The sequence below is a fragment of the Tachysurus vachellii genome, chromosome 1 (genome assembly GCF_030014155.1).
Source record: "Tachysurus vachellii isolate PV-2020 chromosome 1, HZAU_Pvac_v1, whole genome shotgun sequence".
NCBI classification, from domain to species: domain Eukaryota; kingdom Metazoa; phylum Chordata; class Actinopteri; order Siluriformes; family Bagridae; genus Tachysurus; species Tachysurus vachellii.
Window position 1 is genome coordinate 42,537,568 of NC_083460.1, and position 11,243 is coordinate 42,548,810.

General features: G+C 41.2%; 1 protein-coding gene across 1 annotated transcript in view; it reads left to right on the forward strand.

Moving 5' to 3' along the window:
* Positions 1–10,368, forward strand: part of LOC132856273 (leucine-rich repeat flightless-interacting protein 2-like) — a 28,892-nt gene extending 18,524 nt beyond the window's left edge. The window contains exon 10 of the mRNA XM_060885827.1: positions 10,171–10,368. Within this exon, the coding sequence (XP_060741810.1) occupies positions 10,171–10,368 (198 nt within the window). The remainder of the gene's footprint in view (positions 1–10,170) is intronic.
* The last annotated feature ends 875 nt before the right edge of the window (positions 10,369–11,243 follow it).

Consider the following 11,243-nt stretch of genomic DNA (forward strand, 5'->3'; position numbering starts at 1 on the left):
ACCTGAGAGTCAGTCCAAAAGAATTCTTCATCAATTTTAATCTCTAGCTCTGCCTTCAGCATAACACTCATCTTGGCTGAGGTAACTGCAGCTGACAGTTCTAATCTTGGGATGCTTATGATTTTTAAAGGTGCAACCCTTGCCTTAGCCATAACAAGACAACAATGAATCTCGTCTTTGTCATTTTTATACCTTAAGTAGGAACATGAGCCATATCCTACATTACTAGCATCTGAAAAGTGGTGCAATTCCACTCTAACAATGTTACCAAAGTCATGAGGATGATAACACCTTGGTATAGCTATTTCCTTCAATCCTTGGAGTCCATTTTTCCACTGCTCCCACCGTAAGCGCATGCACTCAGGAATTGGATCGTCCCATTCAATGCCTCTAAGACACAGCTCCTGTAGTATGCGTTTTCCCATTAAAGTGAACGGAGCCACAAACCCAAGTGGATCAAACAGAGAAGCTATAACTGCTAGGAGGCCACGGCGAGTTGAAGGGTGGTCCTTTGTATTTAGGTTGAAAGTGAAGGTGTCACTTTCTATTAACCATTGAATGCCAAGCACGTGTCTGTCTGTTATCACGTCTAGGTGGAGATTAAAGGAATCGGTGGCTACTGCCCTTTCTGAGGGAGCTACACAAGAGAGGACGTCAATTTGATTTGAATTGAACTTGTGCAGATGTAGGCCTGCAACTTTGCACAATTGTTGTGTCTGGAGGATCAGGTCTTTAGCTTCCTGCACTGTTGGAACACTGGTCAATCCATCATCCACATAAAAGTTTTTCTTTACAAACTCTGAGGCTAAAGGGTAGTTAGCCTTGTGTTGTTGCGCTAAATACTTAAGGCCAAAGTTGGCACAGCCTGGGGAAGATGCAGCGCCAAAAAGGTGGACTGTCATCCTATACTCCTGAGGTTCAGTTTCCAACTGTCCGTCTTTCCACCAGAGAAATCTCAAGTAATTACGACCTTCAGGAGAGACATAGAACTGGTGGAACATCCTTTCAATGTCACATGTCACAGCTACTGCTTCCCTTCTAAAGCGACATAAGACTCCCACGAGTGAGTTGATAAGGTCTGGACCTGTCAGTAGGGTGTCGTTTAGAGAGATTCCACCGAACTTAGCTGAGCAATCAAAGACTACTCTTAACTTATCTGGCTTCCTTGGGTGGTACACTCCATGATGTGGGATGTACCAAACAGTGTCTCCTTCGGATGCTGGAGGTGCTTGCTCTGCATCACCCCCTTTGATTATTTCATCCATGAAAGTCATGTAATGGTCATAATACTGTCTGTTAGACTTTAACCTTTTCTTCAGGTGTTGCAGCCGAACAGTGGCTAGTCTTTTATTGTTCGGAAGTGAAGGTGGACCACTGCCTTTGAATGGAAGTGGCATCTCATAATGTCCGTTCTCCTTCCGTCTTATTTTGTCACTTAGGAGTTGTATGAAACAGATGTCCTCTTGTGAGGTGTACTTTTCCTCATAGCTCCTCTCATTGAAATCTGATTCTAAGATATTCAGCACATCAGCGGCAGCTGGCACAGGTATCTCTTTCACAGCAATTCGATGAACAAAACTCTGTCTTCCCTGTCTATCTAAGAGTCTATCTAAAAGTCCTCCAAGATGAAGGTTGAATCACTTTGGGTGTCGAGAAGAGCATATGTGAGGATTTCTTTCTGAGGCTCTGTTGTTGACGACACAAAAACAGGGACAATGCTAGAGGTGGCAGAAACGTTCCGTGTCAATACGCGAGTCATAACCTTGTGAGTTTCTTCACTTGCACCATGTCCTGAAGCTGTGGGATTTTTACTTGCAGTATGCTCAGGGTTTATGTTTCTCTCTATGTGTAGACAGTTTGGATGACGTTTACCACATGTGCTGCAGGTGTGGCGCCTTTTACAGTCTTTGGTTATGTGCCCTTTTCTTAGGCATCCAAAACAAAGATGTTGCTCATAAATGAAGGCCCTTTTCTAATCTGCAGTCTTTGCTGCAAAGGTTGGACATCTTGCAACGCCATGTGTTTCATCTTTACAACTTAAGCAAGGTGGCTTTAGCTTTTCAGGTGACACCGGAGTAGGATTTCTTATGTAAGTGCTTGTATTAAGTGCTTTGGCTCTCTTTGGCACCCTCTCATATGTGGGTTTGGTGTTAATTAGGAAAGGAGAGGCTACTGAATTACATACTACTCGAGCTTCCTTTTCCAGGAATCTTGTGAAGTCGGAAAAACTTGGGATATTCACCAAAACTATCTAATTTATCCACGACTATACGACTCCACCTGCGCACCACCCATTCAGGCAGTTTCTTAAGAAGCTTGTGATTTTCTTCACAATCATTCAAAATCGCCAATCCTTTAGCATAGGGTACAGCTGCAGCACATCCCTGAAGGAAATCAGCAAACTCTCTCAGCGCAATCGGGTCATTTGCTGCTATCTTTGGCCACTTCAGAAGTTTGTCTCTGAAAGCTCTTTGTACTATGAATGAACTTCCATACCGATCTTCAAGAACTGTCCAGGCACTCCTATATGCTTCCTCCGAGTTTTGGTAGAAGAATCCCTCTACTGCTTTGCGTGCTTCACCTGCAAGATAACTCTTAAGATAGAGCAATTTCTCATTATCGGGGAGTGCCTTATGGCCAATGAGGGCATTAAAGGATATCTTCCAATCCATAAACTCTAAAGGATCGCCAGTGAATTTTGTTGGCTCTGGGACTGGTAATCTGCTCAGAGTGAATGAGCTTGCAATTGCCTTGGCCAGATTGACCTCTTCCTGAGTTGCTGACATAGATGGTGATGTAGGACGTGGTAGGAATGGTATAGCTTGTGGGTCTAACGAAGATGGAGGTTGATAGGTTTGGTAATCAGACAGGAACTTAAGATTAGTTTCTCCCCCTTTAATGGCACCAAAATTATTGTATGCTCTTACACGAGCTGCTGCTACCTTTACTTCGACGTCTGCTTGTAGCTGCTGTAACTTAGTTTTTTCCTGCTCAAGTTTTGATTTTGTTTCAGCTTCACCTTTCTTGATCTCTGCTAGCATTCGTGTTTCTTTGAGTTTCCATTCACTCTCCAGTTGATCAACTCTTGCTTGTTGTGCATGTAGCAACTGCATAACCCTTGCTTGTTCTTGTTTGGCAGCCAGGTCTGCTTCAGCATCTGCATGTTTGTTGGAAGACCAGGAGGTTGCATTTGAGTGGTCTGATCTTAACTCTGAGATTACCGTTTCAGTATCTGTTTTCCCAAAGACAGACTCGTACTCATCCTTATTAAGTACCATTCTCACTCTCTCCTTTTCAAGTTGATCATTGAAAACTTCTTCTATGTTCTCTAATCTTTTACTGACAAGATCACAAACATCCGCAGTCAAAGTGACACATGCGTCCATTTTCTTAACAATGTTTGACGTAGTACTATGGTTGCGTTGAATGGCTTCGTAATGTTGTTTCACCGTGGCTTGTTTAGATCCTATGTCCCTTTGGCTTCCTTCAAGTTCTTCAGCTGAGCAGAGCACTTTCAATCTTGTTCTAATGTCCTTTGCTGTCTGCTTCCAAAGATCATAGGCTTTGTGAAATGCCTTTTCATTTTTGGCTGCATGCTGTTCATGCATCTCTTGGCCCTTCTCAGTTAAATTTCGTTCGCGAGAACTGGATCTGAGTTGTTTCCCTTCGGAAGAACTGTCTGATTGGTCAACACACAACATCTTGTTGCTCTGTACTTGCTTATATTATGAAGCATAAAATGTCTATGTCGGAACTCTAATTAAAAAGTGGTGACCTTAACGTATCCTTACAACTATATATTACCACTCACATCAGACATTTACACATCAGGAAAACGCAGAAGTAAGCAAGTAGGAACAACAGAAAATGTCAGAAATCAACACAGAAATAATGTAAAATCAGACAATTTGCTAAATTGGGTTTTAAACCTCATGAGCTGACAATGACCTTGACTTACAGTAACCTTTGTATACTCCGCTTTGCAGCTCCTATCAACATTAACATTTGCCCTCCGAAGTCTCTGCAGCTGAGTGACCAAAACGATAGCCTGGTGGACAACAGGTTGTATCCTCCTTGCTGAATGGCACTAGTACAGCGTAGTGGATGACTTTCACTGAACTGGCACGACGTGTAGCGACAACCTTTACTTTAGCCACGCGTAGCGACGAGTTTCACTGTAGCAGCCCTTGGCATCGATAAATGAACAGAGAGTCTCAATACGGGTGTAGATCATTTATTGGGACACGTCTTCAATTCACGAGTCGTACTCTTTAACATGAAGCATCCACCGTTCACCACCGCTCAACACCGTGAAACTTAAATTAAAGAAAGAAAAGTACACATATATTCAAAACATAAACAAATGACATACACCCATTAAATCATAAACTTCAAAGTGATAAACTTTAAGCTATCGTAGCCAGATTCACATTATAACAAAAAGAAAACATACCTCGCTCCGCTTTACCAAGGGTGCAAAACATTATCAACTCTGCTAAACTCTGACAATCCAGTACAATCCAGTGTTCAAAATAAAAACTTACAAAAAAAATATGTAATCCACGCTATTGCTCAGGACACATGCAGAGACAAACCAACAGCTAACCAAAAAAAAAAGGGGGGGCACATGCAGTGAACATGCTCAACATAATTAAATTCCTCCGTTCAATCTCGTCCCGAACAAAGGTTCCGCCTACACACACAACCCTGCACATGAACAACGGTTCAAACAAATGAAAACCAATGCCACTTACAGCTTTGAGACAATGTTAATTGTAAAAAGCGCTGAAAATAAACTTGAATTGAATTGAATTGAATTTGGTTCACTAACCCAAAAATTAACAAATTGTCAGTACTAAGACACAATATCCATGTGAAATACTCAGTCTCTAGAACAATTCTATTGTCCAACTAACATCTGTCCTCAGAGAGAACCAAAATAATTCCACATCAGTGTAAGCACACAAAAATAAATCCAAAAAGGATTTCACCAAGTTGACTGATGAACTGGAAGAAAAACTCAGCAATCACTATCAAAGCAATCTGATGTGTTTAATCAAAGTTTTACAACATTATATAATGACCATTTTTAAACATATTACTTATCTTACGTTACATTTATGACTTGTTTGCCCCGTTGTTCAACATAGCATGTTTCTCTCTCAATTACTACATTAATACTTTTGCTCCCACCTAGATGACGTCACCTGCTATACGCATCTTCATTTCACGTCTATTGGTTTTAGGCATACGTTGTCCTACATATTTAATTCTTTGTTCTTTTTAATTAAACTAATTAAACTTTAGGGGGCACGGTGGCTTAGTGGTTAGCACGTTCGCCTCACACCTCCAGGGTCGGGGTTCGATTCCCGCCTCCACCTTGTGTGTGTGGAGTTTGCATGTTCTCCCCGTGCCTCAGGGGTTTCCTCCGGGTGCTCCGGTTTCCTCCCCCGGTCCAAAGACATGCATGGTAGGTTGATTGGCATCTCTGGAAAAATTGTCCCTAGTGTGTGATTGCGTGAGTGAATGAGTGTGCGCGTGTGCCCTGCGATGGGTTGGCACTCCGTCTAGGGTGTATCCTGCCTTGATGCCCGATGACGCCTGAGATAGGCACAGGCTCCCCGTGACCCGAGGTAGTTCGGATAAGCGGTAGAAGATGAATGAATGAATGAATAATTAAACTTTATTTAAACTGTTTTCTCAAATTCTTTAATTTACCATTATTTATTTGATCATTGTTATTTGGTCCTTTTAACCTGGGCTATATACAGTATAAACATGCTGATGTGATGAAGTGTCAAGTGCTGTGTTTCAAAGCATCTTTTTTTCAGTCTTATGTTGACCTGAACTTTACCACACTAGGAAACAAACCTTAATTCAACTTTGCAGGTGTAAAATGTGCAACAACTCTGCAAACTACAAGAAAACCGCAATCTCTTGACTTCCTTTCTTCATTTCTTTTATTTTCACATCAAATGCAGCTGACAGTACGTGCAGGTCTTTACTGTATTGAGGACATCTCTACATGCTTTACAGTGATGGATCAGAAACACAACCAAAACTCACACATTTACTTTTATGTGTTTTGAAATCTCGATCCATGAAACAGAAACATGGTTCACTAGGACACAGATTTTGGATGTCATCAACCTAAAACTCTGTTGGGAGGAATTATAGAACAATATTTTTCAATAGGAAATCACTAATAGTAATAATCACTTAATAGTAAGCACTAGTTTAAATGTCTCAGGAAGAGGAAGGCCTTCATCCGTCGTTTGAAGGCACTCAGTGTTCTGACATCTAGGGGAAGTTCATTCCACCACCTTGAAGTCGTGGCCTAATGGTTAGAGAGTCTGACTCCTAACCCTAAGTTTGTGGGTTTGCGTCTTAGGCCGGCCACGACTGAGGTGCCCTTGAGCAAGGCAACTGCCCCCCCAACTGCTCCCTGGGCGCCGCAGCATAAATGGCTGCCCACTGCTCCAGGTGTGTGTTTACGGTGTGTGTGTGTTCACTGCTGTGTGTGTGCACTTTGGATGGGTTAAATGCAGAGAACAAATTCTGAGTATGGGTCACCGTACTTAGCCGTATGTCACGTCACTTATGCTTTCACTTGATGCCAGAACAATCAGAACAAGTCAATTTGGGCAGGAGCGTACGGTAAGAGGAGAGATGATTTATTCCACAACTCAACACAGATCGAGTAACTGCTGTGGCAGTCTGTACATTAATACCTGATTATTTGTTTTAAAGCTTTGTTAATTATTATTAAAAAATTATATATCAGTTCTTCAGTAAATTTGGAGTGTGCGAGAAGTGTGTGAGGAGTGAGTGAAGAATGTGAGGAGTGTGTGAACAGTGTGTGAACAGTGTGTGGTGGGTTTTAGGAGTAAAATATTTGAAAAGTGTTTTGTTAGTGAGGTTGCACAATGTCTTCTGAAGTGTTTAAGCCACATCCTCCCAAAGCTCTGTAACATAAAGAGGAGAGAGTGACGTACTGTACACAAACACACAGAAATACATACACACAGTGTGCTGTCATGCAAACCACACCCACTCCCAGCATGCACCAGAGAGAGGGGGGGGGAATAAAGGAGAGAGAGAGAGAGAGAGAGAGAGAGAGAGAGAGAGAGAGACACAACAATTGAATTCAATTTTCAATTCAAGTTTATTTGTGTAGCGCTTTTTACAATTGACGTCTCAGAGCAGCTTTACAGAACATATACATAGAACAGAAGGTTATTATAAAGAATAATATAAAGATTAATATAATACAAAATTCAAGATTAATATTAGATATATTTAAATGTGTTTGTATTTATCCCCAATGAACAAGTCTGAGGTGACTCAGGTGACTGTGGGGAGGAAAAACTCTCTTAGATGATAAAGGAAGAAACCTTGAGAGGAACCAGACTCAAAGGGGAACCTCATCCTCATCTGGGTGACACTGGGGTGTGATTATAAATATACAGTCTGATAAATGTTGTACTGATGAGGAGATTGTTGTCCTCAAAGACCACATGGAGTTCACATCTCCTCTTTAGTATCACAGAGTCTAACTGGAGCTGGTAGATCTCTAGATGTCTCAGGATCCTCACAGAGTCGGCCTCGTCTCAGTGGAGGTCCAAAATCTTCATGACACAGAAGACGATCGGAGCTGGTACAATTTTTGAATGCCTCAGGATGGGTAGAAAGAGAGAAGCAGTGAAAAGAAATTAACGTAGCTGCTGTTCATAATATTAGCAAGCACTAGATGATAATGTGCATTTGGTCAGATGTAATAGAGCACAATATTATGGGATGTATTATGTGTACGCCTGACTAAAGAGATGAGTTTTTAATCTACATTTAAACTGGGAAAGTGTGTCTGAGCCCCGAACACTATCAGGAAGACTATTCCAGAGTTTGGGAGCTAAATAAGAAAACGCTCTACCACCTTTAGTAGACTTAGATATTCTGGGAACTACCAGAAGTCCTGAGTTTTGTGATCTCAGAGAGCGTGAAGGATTGTAACGTGTTAGAAGACTAGTTAGATACATCGGAGCTAAACCATTAAGAGCCTTGTACGTAAGTAGCAGCAGTTTGTAATCAGTTCTAAACTTAACAGGTAGCCAGTGTAGAGATGATAAAATTGGGGTTATATGGTCATACTTTCTTGTCCTAGTGAGAACTCTGGCAGCTGCATTTTGGACTAACTGTAGACTATTTATTAAAGATGCAGGACAACCACCTAGTAATGCATTACAATAGTTCAGTCTAGAGGTCATGAAAGCATGAACTAGCTTCTCAGACAGGATGTTTCTCAGCTTGGCACACACACATTACTACACAAACACACACTAATCATTCTCTCTCTCTCTCTCTCTCTCTCTCTCTCTCTCTCTCTCTCTCTCTCTCTGGTGCATACTGGAAGTGGGTGTGGTTTGCGTGAGAGCGCGTGTAAGTGAGCGTTTGCTGAATTTGTTCATTTCTTTTTATTTTTTCCTACAATATTTTTTTCTTTGGCTTTTCTTTTCTATTTCCTATTACATTTGTGTTGACTAATAATGAGAGTTTAAAAGCTGTGCCTGTGTACTGTGAGTGTGTGAATGTGTGAGAGGCGGAATGGTTTCAAGTGTGTTTCAGATATAAATGCGTCAGTTGAGGATGTTGTTGCTGTAGGAGAAAAGGTTGGCCACGAAAATATCAAATTTGCCTCGCGAATGAATAAGGCGGTTTAGTAAACAGGTTAATTTTGAGTGGCATTTGGCTCAGGGAGACACATGTGACCATAACGCCACTCTCTACTAAAGCTACTACAGTCACTTTCTCTAACGTGCCCCCATTTATTGGTAATGATGTCATTGTAAAGGAACTGACCAGATTTGGTAAAACTGTTGGAGAGATGAAAATCATTCTGGTTGCAAAAGCACAATACTTAAACATGTCTTATCGTTTAGGAGACAGGTTTACATGTTTTTGAACTCTCCCACAAAAACACTAGATGTGTCCTTTTGGGTCGTCAATGGTGAAAATGCGTATATGGTGTATGCAAGCAAAGGGGTCACGGTGGCTTAGTGGTTAGCACGTTCGCCTCACACCTCCAGGGTTGGGGGTTCGATTCTCAGCGTTTACTAGATGACCTGGAAGCTGCTCTACCTGCCGCAGCAGAAGCATTTTGAAGGACAATCCTGTTGAGAGCATCAATGAAGTTTTAATGATCAATGAAGTTTCCTTTCCTGAGTTGTGGGTCTCCTTGAATAAGGAAGGCTGGCAAGTAAATGCAGAAAAATGACTCTCCATGGACATCCCGGAATTAAGAAGACTCGGTGATTTGAGTAGAAAAGCCGTCTACTGAGTCTGTGTCAAAGCAATTAACTATCAACGTCTTAAAGATGTAAGAAACAGTAGATGGACTTATAGCACCCCTTGAATTATAGCTCCACCCCGTGACTTAGACGAGTGCCAGAGTGAATTAGGCAATTAAAAGAGTACGTGGGCCAATGTGTGGGTTCGAGAAGAGCAGTGGTGAGAAACTGAAGGCAGACAGACAACATAAGGTGTGATCAACTTGACAAAAAGATTTATATAAAAGTTGTACATACTTTCCAAGATGGTATATTAACAATAAACAAATAAACAAATAAACAAATAAACAATAAACAGAAAACAAATACATCAGCAGATTTCAAAATCTAATCAAATTAAACCCAGATGTTATACTTGATTTTGGCCTAATTATAACGTAAGTCCTGATTTATAAAATCAGACCTCATTTAACTTCTGAATTGTTTAGAATTTTAATTTTCTAATCTATTTATTTGATCTCATTTTAAATGGTTAGAATATTTATACTTTTCCCAACACTTTTAGATTTTTCTGATTGTTTTAAATTTAAACCCTGGTAAATCGACAAAGGGAAAGAAACAGATGTAGTAGAAATTAGGAATCCGCAGAGATGGGGGACTCGTGTCATATGACTTGACTCGAGTCAGACTTAAGTCACAAATTTGAGACTTGAGACTTGCTTGACAAATTAAAAAAGACTCGACTTGACTTTGACTTGACATTCATGACTTGAGACTTACTTGTGACTTGCACGTGTGATTTACTTGCACGTGTGTGACTTACTTGCACGTGTGTGACTTACTTGCACGTGTGTGACTTACTTGCACGTGTGTGACTTACTTGCAGGTGTGTGACTTACTCCCACCTTGGACATCCGTCTTGAGGGGAAAAAAAGGTTGTCGGCTCACGTTGTCCTTTCAACACAGTTTTGTTCAGGAGGAAAGAAAAATGCAAATCAACTCAACGAATCTGCTGAAATCCGTTGTTGTAGTAATTCGCTGGCTGGCTCGCCATCACAGGACACGCGGTGGTTTCTGTTCTTAATGAAAACTCACTCAGTATCACCAGTGAAACAGAGGACTGTGAGGATTTTTTAACCAAACTTTCTGTCTAGTTCTGTCTCTGTCTATACTTATTAACTTCAGTTTCTCTTCTCGCAAACCATACATCAAAACCTACCAAGCTTCGCTCTTTTTTTCCTCTCTCTTCTTTTTCTTCTCTCTCCTTTTCCTTTCTCTTCCTTTCCTCTCTCTTCTTGTTTTCTCTCTTCTTTTCCTCTCTCTCCTTTTCCTCTCTCTTCCTTTCCTCTCTCTCCTTCTTCTCTCTCCTTTTCCTCTCTCTCCTTCTTCTCTCTTCTTTTCCTCTCTCTTCTTTTCCTCTCTCTCATTCTTCTCTCTCCTTTTCCTCTCTCCTTCTTCTCTCTTCTTTTCCTCTCTCTTCTTTTCCTCTCTCCTTCTTCGCTCTTCTTTTCCTCTCTCTTCTTTTCCTCTCTCTTCTTTTCCTCTCTCCTTCTTCTCTCCTTTTTCTCTCTCTCCTTCTTCTCTCTTCTTGTCCTCTCTCTCCTTTTCCTCTCTTCTTTTCCTCTCTCTCCTTCTTCTCTCTCCTTTTCCTCTCTCTCCTTTTCCTCTCTCTTCTTTTCCTCTCTCTTCTTCTTCTCTCTCCTTTTCCTCTCTCTCCTTCTTCTCTCTCCTTCTTCTCTCTTCTTGTCCTCTCTCTCCTTTTCCTCTCTCTTCTTGTCCTCTCTCTTCTTGTCCTCTCTCTCCTTCTTCTCTCTCCTTTTCCTCTCTCTTCTTTTCCTCTCTCTCCTTCTTCTCTCTCCTTTTCCTCTCTCTCCTTCTTCTCTCTCCTTTTCCTCTCTCTCCTTCTTCTCTCTTCTTGTCCTCTCTCTCCTTTTCCTCTCTCTCCTTTTCCTCTCTCTT